This window comes from Triturus cristatus, chromosome 6 (genome assembly GCF_964204655.1).
Source record: "Triturus cristatus chromosome 6, aTriCri1.1, whole genome shotgun sequence".
Lineage (NCBI taxonomy): Eukaryota > Metazoa > Chordata > Amphibia > Caudata > Salamandridae > Triturus > Triturus cristatus.
Window position 1 is genome coordinate 993317492 of NC_140589.1, and position 21582 is coordinate 993339073.

The 21582-nt window shown below is 42.4% G+C and overlaps 1 protein-coding gene across 4 annotated transcripts in view; it reads left to right on the forward strand.

Annotated features, from left to right (window-relative positions):
• The window catches only part of RIN2 (Ras and Rab interactor 2), an 831738-nt gene that overhangs the window by 801950 nt on the left and 8206 nt on the right, over positions 1-21582 (forward strand). For 3 of the 4 annotated variants that reach the window (XM_085611777.1, XM_085611779.1, XM_085611778.1), the window contains 3 exons: positions 10613-10918; positions 12712-12843; positions 19143-19306. In XM_085611777.1, the coding sequence (XP_085467903.1) occupies positions 10613-10918; positions 12712-12843; positions 19143-19306 (602 nt within the window). Of the gene's footprint in view, positions 1-10612; positions 10919-12711; positions 12844-19142; positions 19307-21430; positions 21479-21582 lie in introns of all 4 variants that reach the window. The other variant, XM_085611780.1, reaches the window with a different exon arrangement.

A 21582-nucleotide genomic window follows, 5' to 3' on the forward strand; every position in this document is an offset into this window, starting at 1 on the left:
TTCCTCCACTCATAAAGTTCCCCTAGAAACAAAGGGAGTCCAAAATTCATATTTCCTTTTTCCCTGATCCGAAATATCTAAATTAGCAATATGACTCATAGATTTCAACCAATCATCCATTGTTGGAGGTGTGGGAGATACTCACAATTTACATATCTCCCTACGCGCTAAAAGCATAGCATAAAATACCAATTTTGCACAGTCTTTAGTAACAATACATTGGCATTCCAAACTTCCAAAAATAACCAAAACAGCGCTTTCCTTAATCTGCAGGTTTAAAGCGCTAGCCAGGCATTTACTTGCGGCCTCCCAGAAGAGCTGTAACTTCGGACAGTATATAAACATGTGTAGGTCATCTGCACACTGACTGCCGCACTTGGGACACACCACCACTCTTATTGACCCAAATTTAGAAAGCCTTCGTGGAGTCCAGTACGCCCTATGCACAGTAAAAAGATGGTTCCTCCTCAGATACGCAGGTTTAACTATTTTGTAAAGCATAGCAATAGATACTTGCCATTGATCTTCCAGCTTGGTCTCTGGCAAGCATCCTCCCCACAGATCCACTGGCAAGGTAAACGCGCCATCTTCCATCTCCAGGATTATTCAGTACCATAGCGCCATTTCTTTTTTGAACACACCAGTAGACAGAAGTTTTTCCTCAAATTCATTAGGATCTCCTAACGTTACACCCATTGCCAAGAACCAACTTTGAACCTGGAGGAATTTAATCCTTGAAAGCGTTGGGCCAACTACCTGCTCACACCAGCTCCATGAAACCATCTGACCATCCATCAACAAGTGCTTCCTCCTAAAAATGCCCGCTTCTCTTAAGGGTAAAGTCAATGAGTCTTTTGTCCATTCAGTAGAGCCTGGTGCATCCCAAATCTGGGCCCAATAGCTGAAATATGGTATTTTCAAGACCTTTCTGACTTTAAACCACATTTCCACTATGTCCTTTAGGATCTTAAGCCTGACCTTCTTAAAGTATTTCGGATCAGCATATTTGTAAATAAAACCCACGTCAGCTCCCTTTTCCTTTGTCAGCATCACTCTAAACATCCTGCCTATCTCTATATCTATGGGGATGTCCAGTAGCATTATACCATTTTTTAGTAAAAAGGCCCAGGAATAAAACAATAGATCTGGTAGCGCTAAACCCCCCTTCACCAACCTCCTCCTAAGTTTGCGCCAAGATATTCGTGGCCCTTTTGATGCCCATATAAAAGAACTTATATCACTCTGTAATTTAAAGAACCACTCTTTTCTGAAAGATAAGGGGATTGATTCAAACAGGACGGTTAGTTTCGGAAGCACAATCATCTTTACTAAGTTCACTCTGCCAAATAAAGTTAAAGGAAGATGCATCCAAACCCGTAAACTAGCACAAATCTCCTTTCTGACCCGGTCAAAATTTACCTTAGTGAGGTCCGCAATATTCTGGGTGATCTTAACTCCTAGGTATCTCATTTCACTCTTAGTATCAATCCGAACTGCCCCCATATTTCAACTCATCACTTCCGTCTTATCTTTATTAATATCATACCCTGAGATTTTGCCAAACTCAGTTGTTATTTCAATCACCACTCTCTAGGTTTGCGGAAGGTTTGTTGTAAAAATTAGAATATCGTCTGCGTATAGCTCAACCTTCTTTGTCCAACCATAAAACTCAAACATCAAGATACCACCACTACTCCTAATTTTTCTGGCCAGTGGCTCAATATAAAGATCAAACAAAAGAGGAGAAAGGGGACAACTCTGCCTAGTACCTCGCGTGATCTTCACTGGCGGAGTCAAAGCCCCTTTAACTAACACTCTGGCTTCCGGGGCAGAGTAAATACCTCACAATACTCTATAGAAATTTGAACCTAAGTTAAAATGTTTAACCACATTCTGAAAATAGGCCCAGTTAACACGGTCAAACGCTATTTTTATTTGATTTTTTGCATTTTTATATAGCGCAAACTCGACCCGAAGGCATTGGAGCGCTTTACATAGCACCGTATTTACATTACACATTCAGGCACGGGGAGATTAAGTGCTTTGCCCAGAATAACAGGATGTGGACGCGACCTCGAGGCTCGAACCCTGGTTTCCTGCACCAGAGGCGGCAGCGCTGCCGACGGACCACATCCTCTCCCCTGGCTGCGTCTAACGCTATAACTGCCAGGGGAAGACCGTTGGCAGTTGCCATTTCTATAGAGCCGATCAGTGAGTACATCAGTTCTTTCAGAGCCCTTCCTCTTATAAACCCCTTTTGGTCTTCACCCACCATCTGAGACATAAAAGCATTTAGCCTCCCAGCCATAACCTTTGCGAAAAGCTTATAGTCGGCGTGTAAAAGGAAAATGAACCTATACGAATCAACTTTTTTGGGGGATTTCCCGGGCTTTGGAATTAAAGATATAATTGCCTCCTTCCAAGATTCAGGCAGAGCTGTATCGGTCAAAAATATCGCATTAAAAAGTTGCCTTAAAATAGGAATTATAGGACAGGCCAAGGCTTTATATACTTCAAGCGGAAGGCCGTAAAAAAGAAGTTTGCCGCTCCGTTAGGATGCACTCACTGGTGGTGAAAGCCAAAACGCAAGGCTGCTCCCCCGAAGCACTTCCCCATACTCCTACTGTCAACGCGTTTCATGAATCTCCCTTCTTCTGGACAGTTATTGGCAAAGAAAGGCTGACAACAGCATACCAGATTATTCCCTATTTTATTTCGTTACATCCGCTCAGATAAGCAGCGCTTGCATCATGGGGCTGGTAGTCCCTTTCTCACCAAGTGGGCGCTGTCAGTAAATATGCCAATAAAATTAATTTCATGGGACAAACAATGTTCCAATGGGGACGCCTTGCAAATAAATGGCCCCTCCAGCTCCGCTAAACAACTGTGCAAGTGCACTGCGGCTGACCCGCTCGGGTCTTGCGATGGTGCTTCCTGTGGCCTGGACTTGGCCACAAAAATGTAAAAAAGAAGTTTGCCGCTCCGTTAGGATGCACTCACTGGTGGTGAAAGCCAAAACGCAAGGCTGCTACCCTGAAGCACTTCCCCATACTCCTACTATCAACGCGTTTCGGGAATCTCCCTTCTTCTGGACAGTTATTGGCAAAGAAAGGCAGACAACAGCATACCAGATTATTCCCTCTTTTATTTCATTACATCCGCTCAGATAAGCAGCGCTTGCATCATGGGACTGGTAGTCGCTTTCTCACCAAGTGGGCGCTGTCTTTAAATATGCCAATAAAATAATTTCATTGGACAAACAATGTTCCAATGGGGACGCCTTGCAAATTAATGGCCCCTCCTGCTCCGCTAAACAACTGTGCAAGTGCACTGCGGCGGTCTTGCGATGGTGCTTCCGTGTCCTGGGCTTGGCCACAAAAATGTAAAAAAGAAGTTTTCCGCTCAAGCGGAAGGCCATCTGACCCTGGAGCCTTCCCCCGCTTGCCACCCCTTATCGCCTCTTCAAGCTCCTCCGCCCTGATCTCCTCATTTAATTCCGCCACTGCCTCTTCGGTTAAAGGTTCTTTGTAATCCAGCCAAGATGACACACCATCCTCGTTTATAACCAAATCTTCTTCATAAACTTTCCCAAAGTACCTGTAAAAAGCCAAACTGATCCCTTGTCTGTCACTCGGCACTACCCCTGACTCTTCACAGCTGATCTCTTTTATAAAATTTCTAACTTGATCACTCTTCGCCTTCCATGCTAGTAATTTACTACAACCTTTGCCGTACTCAAAATGTGCCAACTGGCTGGACTTCCACCTTTTTCTAACTCTATCACTTATAACTCCGGATAAACCAGCTTTTAACTTAGTAATTTTGGCCAGCTCCCTCTCTCTGATCTACGTAAACGTAAATTACTCAAAACCCCTTCCTGCTTCCGGATCTGCTCTTCTAATTCCAAAACTTTACCATAGTAAGCTCTCTTTTTCCCTGCTGCTAGAGTTCCTAGTCTTCCCCTTAAATAGGCCTTATAAGCATCCCAGACAGTCCCAATCATGGCTGAGCCCTGATTACTCTAAAAAAAAAAAAGTCTTTGGTCTCCTCTCTTAGAATCTCGACAGTCTCATCCTCCAATACAATTGTATGGTCTAAAGTCCACCTAGAACTTACACTCCCTTCTCCTAACCTCAAATGAAAGAGGATAGCTGAATGGTCTGACAGGTATACACCAATATGTTTAACTTCCACTACAGAGTCCTTTAAAACCCTGTCGCTCAAAAAGTAATCAATCCGAGATTTATGTTTATACTTTTTGTTGTAATAGGTAAAACCTAATTGCGACCCAGCCACACACCTCTGTATGTCACAGAGACCCCATTGGGCCATCAACAATTGGACCCTATCTGACATTGTAGGATTAAACACCGCTCTGCTGTTCTGGGATCTGTCTAATTTATGGTCCAAGAGGGTATTAAAATCTCCTGCCATAATGATCTGATCTGGGAAACCTAAAAGCTCCTTAACTAACTCAGCCAGTGGACCTGGTTCGTCCTGATTTGGTCCGTAATACCCCACCAAAGTATAGTTCTGATCAGAAATTTTTAGCTTTGCTAAAAGCCATCTTCCTGCAATATTTGAAACCCTTCTTTCTACTGAAATATTTGTACCTTGCTTAACCAGTAGTGCTACCCCCTTCGTAACCACTGTCTGCTTCGTGTAAACTTCATGTGCAACCCACCTCTGTGAATAAGAAAACTTCCTACTTTCCTCTTCCGTGAGATGTGTCTCTAACAAGATAATAATTTGTGCTTTCACATATTGCATAATCCTATCTTTCCTGCCCTTTACAGGAGCCCATTTACATTCCACGCTAAAATATCTCATTTGCCCTATTTCCAGACATCCCCATAAAAGTTGGCATTGCTGACTAATTTGGCGAAAAACAAGACATTTGAGGTAATTTTATTTTTTCCCTTATGCTCCCCACCCTGTGCTCCACCCACCCCACCCTACCACCCTTGGAAAACCCTAACCAACTTCCCATGGCAAAAGCCCTATGGGGGAACCTCAAGGCGTGCAAACGGAAGTTACCATATAGATAAAATGCTAAATAAAGCAACTGAGTGGGACCTTATTACTAAGCCTCCGATTGGAGCTCCTCAATAAATTCATCGACCTCCTCAACAAATCGAAAAGAATGCATTTTATTATTTAACAACACTTTAATTAGGGCTGGGAATTTCAACTGAACCAAAGCTCCTAACTTTCTTAAAGGCTGCATTCTTTTCCCCAGCTCCCATTGCCTATTGGATGTTACTACTGAGGGATCCGATCTTATTTCAATTTTTGCTCCATCCAGATCTAACGATTTATTCTTCAAGGCCTTAGCCAGGATCTTTTCCTTCAATGAATGTGAGAGGAAATTAACTAGGATTCTCCTTGGTTTAGATCTGTTTGCATTTAACCTGAACGGGTCTCTGTGAATCCTTTGAATGTCTCTAGCAATTTCATCTCCCGTTTCCTCCAATTGATGCTCCTTTTTAAGCATTTGAACCACAAAACTCTTAATATCACTACCTTCCTTACCCTCAGGGAGTCTTAAAATTTTCAAATTATTTCTCCTCTGGCAATTCCCCAGCCGCTCCACTCTTTCACCCTGATCTCTCTCCCTTGCCCTAAGACCTTCCATCTCTTTTCTGTTGACTTGCACCACTTCTTTAAGGTCTCTTACTTCTGCTTCTAAAGCTAGAGTCCTTCCACTTAAATCATCTATCTTCTTCTCCAAAACATTGCACGCAGACCGTATTTCTCTCTGATTCAGCTCTGAGGTTTCAAATCTGTTACGTATCTCAAGCGTGAGAGTGGCAAGCAGACTACTGATAGAGGGATCCCCATTCTCTGGGTTTGTACCGCCATTGCCCATCTTTCTGTGCAACACTAGGATGGTCCCCAGACATTAGCTCCATCTGGCTCGCTTTGTTGTTTCGGGATCTCCCCTGTGAGTAGGGGGGACTGGTCTAAGAGTCCCGTACTGACATTTGGAGAAACGTTCCCCTCCGGAGACTCGTCTACTCCCCCCATCTCCGAGGCTAACACCTGAAAACGATTTCGGCTCAAATGCGCTGTCTATTCCCCCAGATTTGGAGCTCCACTTATATTCCCTTCTCCAACTAATTGATGTTGTTGATTGAAATGGGACTCACTTGCCGCCATTGCAGAATTACCCCTTAACACTAGTGTTTTTGGTATTACTTTAAAGTAGGACCTAAGAGAGGGGGTCACTTTGATCTTATGCTCGGCACTACCTCTCTTCAGATTTCTTTTCCGAACTGTGCTTTCCTTACTCAGTAATCCTCCCCTGGGTTTTACTTCCATTACTTCTTTCCTGCTCACACCACACTCTTTAACACCTTTAGGAGTATTCTCCTGCAGCTTGGGGACTTCCACCCTGCTCCTCTTACCCACACTCCTCAATGCTTATCTGGAGATTCCCTTTGCACTAGTATTCACATCCGTACCATTACCCCTTCCCCCACTATCTGTACTTGCTTTGTTATTTATTGCTCGTTTTTCCTTACTAATTATCTTCAATTCTACGGGCCCTGCGGATAGAGGCAGCGCTAGTGCCTGTGCTTGCACCTCTGTTGTACCAGAAACAGAGTGGTCCTTGCTGTTATCGATACCCCCTCTAACCTCCACACTTCTTCTGGCTCCTCCAACATTTCCCCGGAAGAGAATCCTTGCAGCTACCCGACGCCCCCGGTGCAGCTCCAGAGCCGCTCTCAGCCACGGCTGCTCTGCCGTGGTTGCTCTCTCCTCAGGACGCCTCCTACCTCCAACTGAAGGGACCCAATAGAGCCGCGATTGCTCTCTCCCGCCTGGCTGCCTGGGTGCTTTACAGAGCAGAACCATAGAATATACCAGTAAGCTTCATTAGTCTCCAGCCGTAACTGTTTTTACTGCTACTGCTTCTATTTTTCGGTCCCGTTACTTGCCGCAATCAATCGCGGCTCCCGCTCTCCATCGCCAAAACGCTGAAACTCCGCTGCACGCCTCCCAGTTCACCCGCGACCTGCCTCTAGCCGGTTGCCATGTTTTCCCGCCCCCAGGAGCCTCCCCATCTTCCTTTCATGCCTGCACTCATGGAGTCCCACATTGACAGTATGTCCTTCTCTGTACTGGCAAGCAAACACTGGGAATCTCTTCCGGCAAGGATAAGGAACCTCAGTAACAATCTTGAGTTCTGTAGAGTTGTAAAGACAGATGTTCTTATCCACCCTCAGACTTATCAGACTACCTAACCCCAATCGTTCATCCGCCAGAAAATTTGTGCCTGTATCATTTCTCTAGCTTTGTTCCTTTCACTTTTTGGGGGTTGGGGGAGTTTTATATAGCGCAACTCGATTCAAAGGTATCAGAGCAATTTACATGAGCACCAGTTGTGTTACAGACGTACACATTCATTTTGTTAGGCACAGGGAGATTAAGTGATTTGCCCAGAATCACAGGATGTTGAGCGTCGCTGCCGAGACTCAAACCAGGTTCCCCAGCTTCAGTTTTGATCACTCTACCCGTTAGGCCACACCCTCTCTCCTTCACTTATCCTCAGTAATTATCTGCTGGTTGTTCCTTCAGGAAAACATGATATAGGCTTTCACTTCCAAAGTCACTTGTAATATTTTAAAATGTGGCTGACTCCAAAATGCAAAGTTTTGCCATCTTTGAATAACAAAGATTTATGTTTGTATTGACCATTTTTATTGTAGGTATTTGACTTTAATGGTTTTTTAGTTCAGTAAGCTAAGAACTCATGTAACATGTATATTCAAATTTCACTTATACTCGGAAACTATAGTAATGCATATTTGATGGTTCCATTTTGGCATAATGAATAAAGTATATGGGGCAACTCGAAATCGAGACTACTGTTCTGAATTTTCGAAGTTTGTGAAATTTGCTGGTGGAGCAATAAGTTAGATGAAATACGATTTTTCCTTTCGTTTGTGCTAAACAAAGTAGACCAGCGAAATTAAACATACCTTTTTGTCTGCACACCTTGCAAGATCATGTGCAATTCTAAAGGGACACGTCATTGGCTACTGTTTTGCCTGCACTCGATGGCAAATGGGAACTCCCAACATCCACCAGGCTTCCCACCTATTCAATTTCCAGATCAATGCTTAACACTCAGGGATTATTTCGAGAAGATCATTCCATCTCCCTCTGCCTCATATACTGATCTTTAGAGCAGAGTACTTCAGAGCTATTCCAGGGAGACGTCGGGCAAGAAAGGGGTGTTGTAAAGAAAGTCATACACACTTGCATCAACATTACTGTTACCCAGATTTCATAGCAATGTCGTTTTTGAGGATGGTTTTTTGAGTCTTATGCTGAGATACTTGAGCTATATCTTTTTCTTGGCTGTTCAGTAGAAGTCATTTTACTTTCACTGGGGAACACACACATCAGATTTGTGACTGGTTGATTTGGTGGTGGAACGAATATTTGTGTGCTACCCCTTAGCACTCAATACATTGTCTATAAATCATTTCATTATCAATGGTCTTGAGCATGTCACAAGATGATCACATGCTGTGGAAAGTACAGGGAACAGGCGACATAAGGAGGCGGTCTCTTCAGCCAGGCAGTAGTCACGCCAACTCTTGGGCAGTAGATGCAGTGCTTACATTGTTCTGGTGGTTGCTGGTGCTCAGCATCAGCGCTCCTTTTTTTGGGACTGGGGCTTAGATAGCTAAGGGAAGGGAGAAAGAAGGGAATGATATGAAAAGAGTGACATAGAAAAAAGGGATGACAAAAACATGCAAGAGTGAGATAAAGAGACAGGAAATGTGGGGTGTGAGAAGAAAGAGGCTTGAGGGAGAAGCAAGACCAGGAAGCGTTGGAATTTGACAACCCTGGCATTTTAGCAGTGCCAGCACCGGGCTCCTAAGAAAATGTTTGAGCCCCTGCACTTATGTTTTTTTTACTTATTAAATGGTGGGTAGATGCCTCCAATAACAAAAAGCCGAGCTGAGCAGTGTCATGGATGCCACTTGGCTTAGACAGACCAACCGAAAAATAATTGCATGGAGGTGTTTTTGAAAGGCGTGCAATATTGGAAGACGGCCTGTCCCTGCTTTGTATGTCTCGGTGGTGCAGAGCATTAATTCGGCAGACCAGTATATTTCCATGTATGTCTATGACAACTTATGTGATAGAATTGCATGGTATGGGTTGCTTGGCAGTGCCATGCAGCTCTCCTCCTAAACTAAGACCAGCTGACTGTTTAATTTCAAAAGCGAAGCTGTTTCCAGATGTGAAAGCATACCAGGTGCCTTATTAACATGCACATTTCTGCTGATTGGTACTCAGTCCAATCAAACAGCAAAGTCTTCAAGAAATGTGTCATACATTTTAACAGACGTGTCAGCACATCTGTTGGGAAAATATTGAGAACTACAACGTTTCAGTAGTGGCCGGCATTGCTCGTGGGTGTTGGGGCGGGCGCAAGGGATCGCAGGGTGGGTGGGGTTCACAGGAGGATCGCGGGGGAAATAAAAAATAAAAATAAACGTACCTTTATGCCGGGTCCCACGTCTTCTTGGCTCCTGCTCTCCTGTCTCCGACAGGAAGCAGGCAGCCAGGCTCCCTCCCCTAAGCCAATCACAACGCTACAAACAGCGTTGTGATTGGTCAGGATGCTGCCCAGCCAGCGGCCAATGTGGAGGTCATGTTCTCCATGCAGTCAGCATGTGGAAGGGCGGAATGCGCATGACTTGGTTGGGTGGCCCAAGAAGGCCGACCAAACAATCTTTGCACACTCAGGAGTGGGCAAAGCACTCCTCCCCTGCCCTGCTCAAAGAGCAGAGCAGCCCTACCCACCTGCCCGCCCGCCTGCAATGCGCAAAGGAAACATAAAATTGTAATAAGTTTTAGTTATTATCATTTGATGTTTTGGGTTTCTCGCACTGCGAGAAAGCAGTGGTGTGACTTTCATCCGTCCTAGTAGAGGAGCCGCCCCTGCAAAGATCATGGGGACGAATCACAAAAAGAGAGCTTTGCAAGTGCTACTTTAAGATTCTGGGTCATACCAGACTTTTGACTGACGCTATTTCTTTTCCTTGGTGGTAAGTATGGCCTGTGCTGGTTTCAAACTCTTTTACCACAGTTCTTTATAAAAGCAGAATTCTGGAGGTGGGAAAATGCGGCAAGAGTGTTTGTATACATTTACTGTGAGGAACTGTATTGTGGTGCTGACATGTTCAGTTGTGTTTTTAGTGCTTCTGTGTTTTTTAGTGCTGCCTTATAGGAGTGTGATTTTGTTGTGTTGAGTTGCAGTGCTCTCGGTTTTGACCATTTTGTTGTGATATGCCATGTTATGTTCTAATTGTCTTGGAGTTGCCATTTTCTCAGCAAGTAATTCCGTATACAGATAAATGTAGATTCATTTTACAGCAACAATGCACATGCTTTCAATGCAACAGCTTGAGAAAAAAACACTATGAGCAGTACATAGTAGTATAAATGACAAACCATGTGAAAGTTGAATGTGAGAAGTCATCTTGATAAACGTAGCTGACATGTAGATATTGTTGTGTTTCTAGTTTGGCTTACTTCTTACTGCTGTTAAGGGTATCTAATGGTGTGTCATGCAATATTCTCCAAGATGCTGTACTGGAGAAATCTATGCACAAGTGCATTCTGAAGCCTCTGAAGAGTCACATCGATGCTATGCTGAAGGAGTTGCACACAGCAGATGGCTCTTGGAGGCAGCTGAAAGAAAACCTGCAGCTGGTGCGCCAGAGGAATCCTCAGGAACTGGGTGTCTTTGCTCCAGTTCCAGATTTTGTTGATGTGGAGAAGATTAAAGTGAAGCTGATGACCATGCAAAAGATGTACTCACCAGAGAAGAAAGTGATGCTGCTGCTGAGGATCTGCAAGCTTATTTACACTTGCATGGAAAACAAATCAGGTGAGACCTGGGTGGGAGTCTTTAAATCGGAGACCTTGTAGGTAAAAAAAATAAAAATACCCCATTCGGATATAATGTCCAAAGACAGGTAGAAGTCTCCTGTGCGGGAGGTAGTATCTACCTGCAATTGTCTATTCTAAAGCGAATAGGTGGGGAATCCACTGAAAGGGTGCGGCCACCAGAAAAATACTTGTGGCATAATTTGATGGAAATTATACCATCCCTCTAGTGGATTGAGGACGAGGTGTGCATTCCCTTGCATAAATGCAACCCTGGAGAGACGGCATCTGACAGAAGTAGTGTAGACCTTGTGGAAACCTCTGCAGGATGGGACAAAAACTTCGTCCTTTCAAAATGTCTTGTGTTTCATTTGATGGCGACCTTGCCACCCTTTATCCATTCAGAGTTTAGTCTGACTACCCAGCTCACCTGCTCTTCGTGTGAGCGGCATCGCCGTGCAGGACCGAACTAATGGGCAAGAATCTGAACAGAGCTGCAAAGCAGAGCATACTACTTATTAAATAATGCCGTGACTTTAGATTATTGAATATGGCCTTAGGCAGTACATGGTTGGGTTAATCAATGGGTGTAAAGTGACTGCAAAACTCTCAGAAGCAACTTTTTAGCCGCGCTAGGAAAACGATTTTAACTGTGGGGAAAAAAAACAAATGCACATTTCCAAATCACTTACCAATGTGAATAAGGTACCCCACAGTTCTCAGGTGTAACCATAAAGCGGGCTGCACATGCTAAAAATTTGCAATTTGAATATTATGCCATTTTTTACAATAAAGAGAACGCTATGAAAACTACAAGCAAAAGGCATACATTTGCATCTTTCAAATATATGTTTCAGGAATAGATTCAATGGGCCTGATCCACAAAGGTCCGCTTACACTTCAGTGTAAGTTTAGGAATGTTTGCTATTCACAAAGGGATTTACGAGTAGTGTCTTTCGGAGTGTGGAGTCTCCACACATAAAAACAGGTCTTTTTATCTGCCGAGACGTCACCCTCGTAAAGATACTACTCGTAAATCCCCTTGTGAATAGCAAGCAACCGTAAACGTACACAAAAGTGTAAGTTTACCTTTGTGAATCAGGACCTCAGTGATCAGCTCCACCGTGCACTTGCCTCCGGGCCTATCGGTCTTCGCTCTGCCCCTCTCCTGACTTACAGGCCTATGGCCATGTTATGTTTTTGATAATCTAAACTCATTTCCAACAGTGAAGTACAGAGAAGATCTGTGAAGGTTCACTGCTGTTCTCCTAAGCACAGGCCGAGGTTTGAAGTAGGGTGAGGAAAGTGGCTTGCAGAACACTCATTTTGTTTCTGGAAAGCAGACCCACCCAGCTGTGCTGACAGCATATCGGATTCATATCCGAAGGGTGGGTCCTCTGAGCCTCACTGTGCAGTGGAATCACTTCTTGGCTCTGACCACCAGGAATTCACATGTACCAATTAGAAAAAAACGATTGAGTTATGAGCTCATTTCCAAGTATTTTTTGGCAGAACAACAAGTATGTTTAACAGTGGAAATGTATTTTCGGGCTGGGTTTCATTTTATCACCCACTAATATGTTTAAGTTACTTACATTCAGTTTTATGACCCGTTAATATTTTGAAGTTTCGTACAGTCTGTACTTTGACACGTTAATATTTTTAAGTTAAACTCTGTGTATTGTTTGGAATTTAACCCTCAAATGTCATTGATTAAAAAAAAAAAAAAAAAAAGATAACGCATAAGAATATGGTGCTACATGTATGAATAATTGTGTCTCACTCAAATCCTAGGGAGGATGTACGGCGCTGATGACTTTCTTCCAATGTTGACTTACGTCATAGCTCAGTGTGACATGCTGGAGCTGGAGACAGAAATCGAATATATGATGGAACTGCTGGATCCTATTCTTCTGCATGGAGAGGGTAAACAGACTTTTCAGTTACACTGACACTTTTACATTTGTACATTTATGTTATGTTATCTGGCACTATTATAGTATGCAAGTGCCACTAGAGTGGTATCCTGGCACTCACACTGTCCCGGGTGGACTTGGATGTTTGATTGCTGAAGCATGTGTTTGTAGCACGATACATGTTGGAAGAGTTGGGTTTGGTGCATGAGGTTCTGATAAGTGATCTGGTAATGTTGTGGTGAACATCACCTGCTCATATGCTTGCTCTTGTTTCAAAAGTATATAAAGGACAAATCAAGCTCTCTAAAGCTTTATTTTTACGTGAAGGGTCTTGTCTAGAAGATATATTTTACCTTTTTGCTTTGCATTTCCCTGATCTCATAGTTAAAGGGGGTTTTCTTGAAGGTTGCATAGGGATCATTAAGGACAGCAAAATTTGAAGAGCCAAGTCCGTATGGCTTTTCTGCAAGAGAGGTGGTTTTTTTGTTGTCTTATCTGGGTGGGGAGTGAGTTTAACAGCTTTCTGATTAGGATTGAGAAAGAACATCCCCCGAGATGGGGCGTGTTGAAACGTGACACTTTCAGATGTAGAAGTACTTTGGACAGAAACCTTTATTTGAGCCTTTTTTTATTTTTATGTGTCTATAGAAAAGTTGACTCATGCCATGGTGTATGTTTGCTAGTACATTCCTGAATGTCTAATTTTCTCACTATGCTAGTATGAGTGCAGGAAGCAAGATAATGGCTTTAATTCAAAACCTGATAGAAGTGTCATGCATAGATGCATTGAGGAAAAAACTATTTTATTATTGGTATCTCCAACACTTTACTTTTGATGTTGACACATTTGGAAGGTACAGTATCGCCATGTAAGTGAACCGAGAAGTCTGGCTACATTCACCTTGGAATATTCTATTTTGGTTTTAGTGAGATTAAATGTTTCATACAAGGAGATATATTAAAAGCAATGTTATTAACCTGCTAGAGAAGGTGACAAAGGGGTTAAGCGTCCACTATAATGAGCAATAGAAAGATGGTCCCTTTTATCTTATAAATGCTGGATGTACCCACACCACACCATGCAATTTGACAAGTTGAGTATGAGTGGCAGGCGTGCACATTTTCTGCCACGAACAATCAATGCTTTTAAACATTAACATCATTGAAACAAAATTAAAAATAGAGATTTCTACTACTAGACAGTCAGTAACTGTGTCTATTTCCAGTCCTGTTTATGCCTTCTACAGCGTTGAAATTCAGTGCTAAATGCTGAATGGTGGGTGTGCGGAGGACAAGGATACATTTTCTTTGCTATTACACTTTGCTGAACATGCAATGCTCTCTTTATTCTGCTCGCCACAAAATTTAAATTGAGTGGTGTTCTCCGTCTTAAGCTACTTTTAAAGTTGGTAAACTATACCATTGCGAGCAGCCTCCAAATGAGACTAAAAGTGCTTGCTGAATATCTGTGGTGCCAGCCTTGATTGACAAGATAAATAAGGATCATTGCCTTTTTACCCTTGCATGATTCCAAACTCGAGAACATTGAAAACAAAATGGCGGGGTTGTTCTGAGAAATATTCCATACCTTCAACTTCTTTTTTTATTCACCAATATTTTATTGATATATAACAAAACATTACATGTGCAACCTAGTCCAGTGCATAATACAACATAATCAAACAAGTAGGCGAGCGGACCTTTGTAACCAGACATTTTACATTTTATAATGAAACCCGAAAATCCCCTCCCCCCCCCATCACCCCCCCTCCCTCTCTGTCAAGCCCAACCTATGAAATACAGTACAAAATCTGATGGTTCCTCTCACATACCTTCCACTTCTGACTCTATTCTGGGAGGGGGGGGGGCGTATCTTTACAAGAATGAGGGACCTGTGTAGTTTAATATAGTTTAGAGGTTTATGTGGTTCGGGACTACATTCAGTGTCATTCCAGAGTGTGTGTTTATGGTTGCACTGCTCTTCCTGCATGCAATGAATGCTGATGGGTTACCAGGGGAAATCGTGACCCGATCCATTGCTCTGAGACTTACTTCCTGGATGTAGGGTACGGGGAGAAATGCTGTGACCCTCATGGCATCTCCCCAAAAGCCCCAAGGACACACATTTAGATCCTCCTCAAGATGTTAACAATATGTGCCCTCTAGGGAGGCGAACCCGTCCAAGTACATGGCTCTTAATTGGGACACGTGCTTGGAAAAAAACAACTTTCCTCTGCATGGGGAGCGGGGAGCCTCTTCTGCAACTGTGAGAATTTCTGAGAAATGCATGCAGACTATTTTAAAAGAGACCATTTGGTACTTTCTGAAATATTAGATTTCGTAGTACACACAAAAATTGGTACAATGTGGCCAAAGTTAATGCTTTCCCCAACATTAGACCTCAATACAACCTCATTAATATGGTTTCTATTGTGAAATGTCCTTTACGGTGGGTATCAATTTAAGAGTTCGTGTGAACGCAGAGACACCTAATAGCTACTACTGACAGAGTAGAGTTTGCAAAGTGAAAGCCTCCTCCTTTATGTTAAGCTACATTAGACTAGGTTCAACTCCGTTACCAAATAAAGATGGTGTCAAAATAAGCAAGGGCGGTTTAAAATCAACCCTTTACAAGTTTACCCAGGTTCCTTAGTGTAACACTGTTTTCCTAAGAACCACATATAAAGAGCTCTCTCTGTTAGTGTACAGTTTGGCAGGCAGGAATGCTGTGGACCATGACAGAACATGTGTAGAGCTGGCACTGTTTCACCCGATGACATTTTAAATAGGAAAAGTATTCTACTCCCCATTAGATGTAGGAGTCAGACTACTGTATGTAATGAAGCCTTATAAACAGAATGTAGAAATAAAATGGAACATTTCACTCTGTGGATCTTCTTGAAGAAGGTGGTATGTGACATGGACAACAGACTGTGGGGCATATTTATGAGAGGTTTTTGTCATGCTTGCACCACGCAACGTGGTACATGCACAACGCAAACCTCTACGACAGATTTATGAAGCCACCCAAAGCCACTTTGTGTGGCTTTGAGTGGCTTAATACAACTGGAGTAAGGCAAGGCAGAGCAAATCACTGCGCTGCCTTATGCTGTACTGGGCAGGTGTTCTCTGGGTGTTGCGGTGGGTGTTCCCACACAACTCCTATGGATTTTGACGCTTTCCAAAATTTACGAGGACTTGTAAACCTGGGAATACACCAAAATCTTACACCTTTCCAGGGAAGGTGTAACGAGGAGAAATATCTTTATTTCTCCTCGTTTGTTTCTCTTTTTATGTGTTCTGTATTCTGCAGCACAAATAGAAAAAAGAAAACGCCTCTCAGGACTGTTTTTGTGTCCCTTCCTGCACAAAAACAATCCTGCCTTCAACACAGGCACCATGGTGCAAGGTGGCCTGCATTGGCACTATGCTGCCAAAATGGCCCCTGTGAGGACAGAAACGTGCCATATTGGATAAATACTGCACATTTCTGCCTCTTCCCTGTGATGCAGGGCTGGGCAGCAAGGTGATTTGCTGTGCTGCCCTGTGCCACAATTTTCATAAATATGCCCTAGGTCATTGTTTTTTATAATAGTGATGCTTTCATTAAATTGCATTACATTTTGCCAACAAAAAGTTTTTTGTAAGAGACAGAGAGCCACTGTGTCCTGTTGTGTGTGTGTGTGTGATATGTTTGTGGTCACTCTGCCAGGTATGCTCTGTTCCTGCTCTAGTCTGTTTCCAGCCTCCAGGAACATAGGTCCCTTGAGCACTTGCTTTTGGGCTTTTTGCAGGTGGACATCCTGGATGCATGACGTTTTACTAACTTCATTAGTGGATTGCCTGACAGAACCAGGTGCAGAGTCAGTATTTTTTTTCAACATTCTGGCAGCAAACAATTGAATGGTGCTAGAATTGCTTCTTTCCTCTTCCCATGTAGCGGTAAACATGTTGTGTTATTTTCAAGGGATGTGAGAGTACAGAAGTGTGTAGTCAATAGAGGCTGCTAGGATATTCCACATTGCATTAGTTTATGATTATGGGGTTCTCTTTTTCTAATTCTGCAGGCATTTTTGATAACGTATTTCCTGGCCTTGGACATGTGAAGTCTGGTTGTTTGCAGCCTGCAGTTATGGTCTCAACCTCTTCATTTATTTTTTATTTAAAGAATTTTATACAGCGCAAACAAGACCACATATGGGTAAAAGAGCGCTTTACATCTTGGTAGTTCAGACGGTACTCACCGTGGAAATCATAACACAACCAGAACAAGAAACAAACATAACAGATCATGATAAACATAACAGATCTATAAAGAAAAAATGAAAGCAAATGCATCCTAAGGTGATTGGGAAATAGCCCAGAAATGTCTTCATCAGTAACTCTTTGACTTCCTTTTTGAAGGAAGCAGTGGAATTGTTAAGTCTTATTGCCAGTTGCAAGGCATTCCAAATTCCTGCTGCAATCCCAGAGAAAGCTCAATTGTAGGTTTTCTTTTTATGGAATTTCAGTGGCTTGGTCCTCTGGAGGAACGAGAGCCCCCAGAGTTCTCAAGTTTTTGTGCAAGATAAATTGGGGTGTTGAAGTGTAAAGCTTTGTGAGTCATGCATGCAATTTTCAGATGAATCCTTGCTTCATATGGGAGCCATTTATAATTTCAACTCAGGTGTGATGTGATGATAGCATTTGAAGCCTATAATGAGCCTTGCAGCGGATTTGAGTGTGGCCCTAAGTGGCCCCGTCTTCACTCTAGGAAGTCCGCAGAGGATAGCACTACCATAATCCAGTTTAGAAATTACTAGGGCCTGGTAGGAACAGTTTTATTTTTCTTAAGACTCCCAGTTGGAACTTCGCACCTTTGGTGAGAGCACTAATGTGCTTTTGCATGTTCAGATGTTTAGCATTATTTCCAGAGAACTCTCAGAATGAATGATGTTTGGAGTGCAGTCAAGAGCTGTGAGTTGACGTATCCATTCTTCAATGTCTGGAGAGTGATTGGCTGGGGTGATAAGAAGAAATTTTGTTTGAGACCATTTAGTATCAATTGATTGAGAGTCAACCAGCTTTGTGTTTCCTGAAAAGTTTTGTTAATGGACCTTATGTCCTCCGGGGAAGAGACTTTCAGGTACATTTGGGTGTCATCAGCATACACGTGGTAATGGATGTTGGACAATTTCAGGATTTCTGTTAGAGGCTCCATGAACAAGTTGAAGATAGTGGTTTAAAGCATGGACCCCTGTGGAACCCCCAGAGTGAGCTGGGCGGGGTTTGACAGAGTGAGATTCACCTTAAGTCTTTGAAATCAGTTGGGAAGGAATGAGGAGAACCAGTTTAGCACAGCCCCCCCCCCATAGCCCCATCCTGTGCTCCAGTAGCTCAATAAGGTGTGTCATGTTTGACCCTATCAAAAGCTGACGATAGGTCAAGGAGGATCAGAAGGCATGATTCTTTCATGATTAATGCTTTTCTTAATTCTACTTTGTATCTTTGTATCTCTGTCCGTCCACCACCATATCCTTGGTGGGTTATTAGGGCTGCCGGAGGGGGTACTCTTCAGCTTGAGTGCCTCTAGCTGTAGGCTGAGGCTGGGTGGGCCTGGAACAAGACAGCAGAGACAGACCTCAGGCATACTACCTGCATACTCTCCCTCCCTTCTGCTGCACCATGGCTCCATTGGTCCACAGTGGAAGGCCATCAGTGACGGGTCAGTTGTGCAGGGGCAGCCCCCTTCTCCCCACTGCTAAGCAGGTTACTCAGTGCAGGATACCAATTCAAGGACCTCTCCAAGATGAACATCATCATCACTGCATTTGATACAGGCAAACTTTTGAAGTGGATACACAAACATCAAATTACATTGATTTCCCGGTTCGGGGTAGAGGTTGTCGAGATCGTTGAGTTAGTGGGCACTAGTTCTGTAAAATAGGTGCCAGTGATGCCCACCTGCAAACACTAGCATACATTAAGAAGTTCCATTGCTTCCATTATTCTTGCTCACTTTGTAACTCTCGCCAACATCTTACCAATCACCAAGAATAGTCCATCTCTTACTATAAACCACTGATAAGACGATGCAACGTCTTTAAAGTTGACGTAAAAATGTAACTTTTCGTGAATATATATGTCTACACACAGCTGTGTAGAACTAGATTCTGGGTATTTTGTATTCTTGGTAAAGGAAATGATAGTTGAGGAATTCAAAAGTGTCTATATTCAGAGTGGTTTCCACCATAATGCTATAAACGGAAAATTGATTTCTGTCCTGTATTTTGTTGTTTTGACAAATTATATTTTCTCGATCTTTCTCAGGAGGATATTACTTGACAAGCGCATACGGAGCACTTTCTTTGATTAAGAATTTCCAGGAAGAGCAAGCAGCCAGAATGCTGAGTTCAGAAGCACGGGACACTCTCAAGCAGTGGCACAAGAGAAGGACAACAAACAGAACAGTTCCTTCAGTGGATGACTTCCAGGTATGATGCCCCGAGCTGAATGACAGGTTCCAAAAAAGTTCTTTGGTTCTAAGGCATCAATACTTGGGGTGTATGAAATTCATATAATTTGGTTTTGTGTAATTACACAAACATTATGCAAAATTATGCTAAGTGGAAGCCATCATTTGACACTGTATTTTAGTGTGAAATATGTTCTCGCCTCAATTTAGGACGAAAGGATGTATTTTATGCAAAATAATAGCACAAAAAATAAAAGTGCCACCAACAGCCCCATCTCGTGTACTGGTTATTCCAGTTGTTTCTCCCGTGCTCAAGCTACATTTTTGCTGTGAACAGTGAGTAATAACTTGACATGGTTTCATTGAGTAATTTAAAGAATTTCACATAATAAACATAATGCAAATGTACTGAAATTGCACAGGAGTCTGCCAGCATAACGTACATTTCGCCTGGACCTAATCAGTATAGTTGTTCAGAAATTCATAAAGTTCTATATGTAAATTAACTTGTTACTGTCAATAGTAAAAAATATTAACTGCTCCCGAACATTACATCTTTCTAATTTAACCTACCCTTAACGAGGCCAATCCACAATTTTCCTTTTCAGGCATAAGACCTATCTACACTTGGAAGCAGTCCTAACGTATGCATCCCTTATTTGCCTGTGCTCAGGGGTGACAGTAGTGAACTACACGTCGGTCTTGCTTAGAATCGAAATTTCCGAGAGGGTTTGAAAAAGTAGACATCCTTTGAATGCCTGTTGGACGAATGGCAGTGAAAACTGAATACAAATCATTTTCCTCAGTAACTTTCGAGACATTCACAAACTTCTAGGCCAACCCTTTGCGCAATTATCAGTGCAACTAAATACACTTAAATGTATACGTAGCAACCGAGTATGGAGAGCAGAAAAAATTGTTTGCTTTTTCCCAGAGGTTTGTTGGAAGAGTGCTAGTTATTTTACGTTTGCTTTCCTGTAAAAAAAAGTGTAATGAAACGTGAAATTCCAGCCATAATATCCCTTTATATACATAATGTTCTGGTTGCCCACATTATCATGAGTAGGTGTAGGAAACCGAACAGAGATCACCATTGTACTGAAATGCCATACGTATAGACACATACATTAGAAAATGCACACGTTATGCATGACTTGCAAGGGAATTTAAGGGAATTCTCCAATGTATCTATGAATTGGACAATCTGTACCTTTGTGAATTAATCTGTTTACCAAAGTTTTGGTCTGAAAGATAGACAACCATTCTCAGTAAAGTGAGACTTCTATAGTAGTGAATAATAACATTACATTTTAGTCTTTTGATGTTTCAGACTGTACCATTGTAGAACCTAAATCTCACTTCTCCAAACTGCTAACAGTCGGCCCTATTGTAGGGATACGGGATTTGTAGTAAGCCCTGGTGAAATTTGCAATGTGGGCATTAAATCTTGCTATATTTTGCATTAGGCACATTTTGCTGATTTATTTCCATTTTGTTGGCATGATTTTTCTCAAAAATTTCTCCCAGTGAACCAGTCTCCTGCCTGTACCGTGTGTAACTTTTGAAATGGAGACACCTCCAATTTTGAATCGGGATAGTGAAGATGAGATTTGAAAAATGTGTGTAGTTTCATGTAATTTTCACAAAAAGTCATAATCTTTCACAAAGAAATCACAACTGTCATCAGTCTCAATTTATATATTGTAGTTCAGACATTTGTCTCCTGAAATGAACTATGATAACCCCTTTTGCTTGATGTGTTGGCGCATGGATTGACTTTCTGTCATCTAGCATGATGCTGACTGCCTTTAGGGGGCGATGGGCAATAAGTTCACAGAGAACCCGCTCCACTGCACCTCTAATTTTAAATGAGCTGCACTGGCCTAATTGTGGAACCAATCATTACATACTATCAATAATCTGCAATGCCATTAATTATGTGCCTTCATTGTATTATGAAATAAGCCCAAAAGGTCAAATCCGTTTTCTGGGTAGTGTTTTTCTTATGCTAGTGTCTAGAACAAAAGCAATTACGAAAAAATTTATAATGGGCTACATTTTTGGTCTCCTTCTCAGAATGTAAAAAACTAGTGCCTTTCTTTGTTTTTTCCCCCAAATGTGGACGTTTGTGTGCCTTTTGCAGACAAGATAGTAAGTGGGGGCTCTTGAAAAAGGGGTTCCATCTGTGCAGGTGAGAGGGAATGCTTCCTTTTTAAGTTGTGCATAGTATGTTTGTATTCAATGTGCGTGTGCTTATGGCTGGACATTTTAACCATATATGCTGTTGTGCAGTGC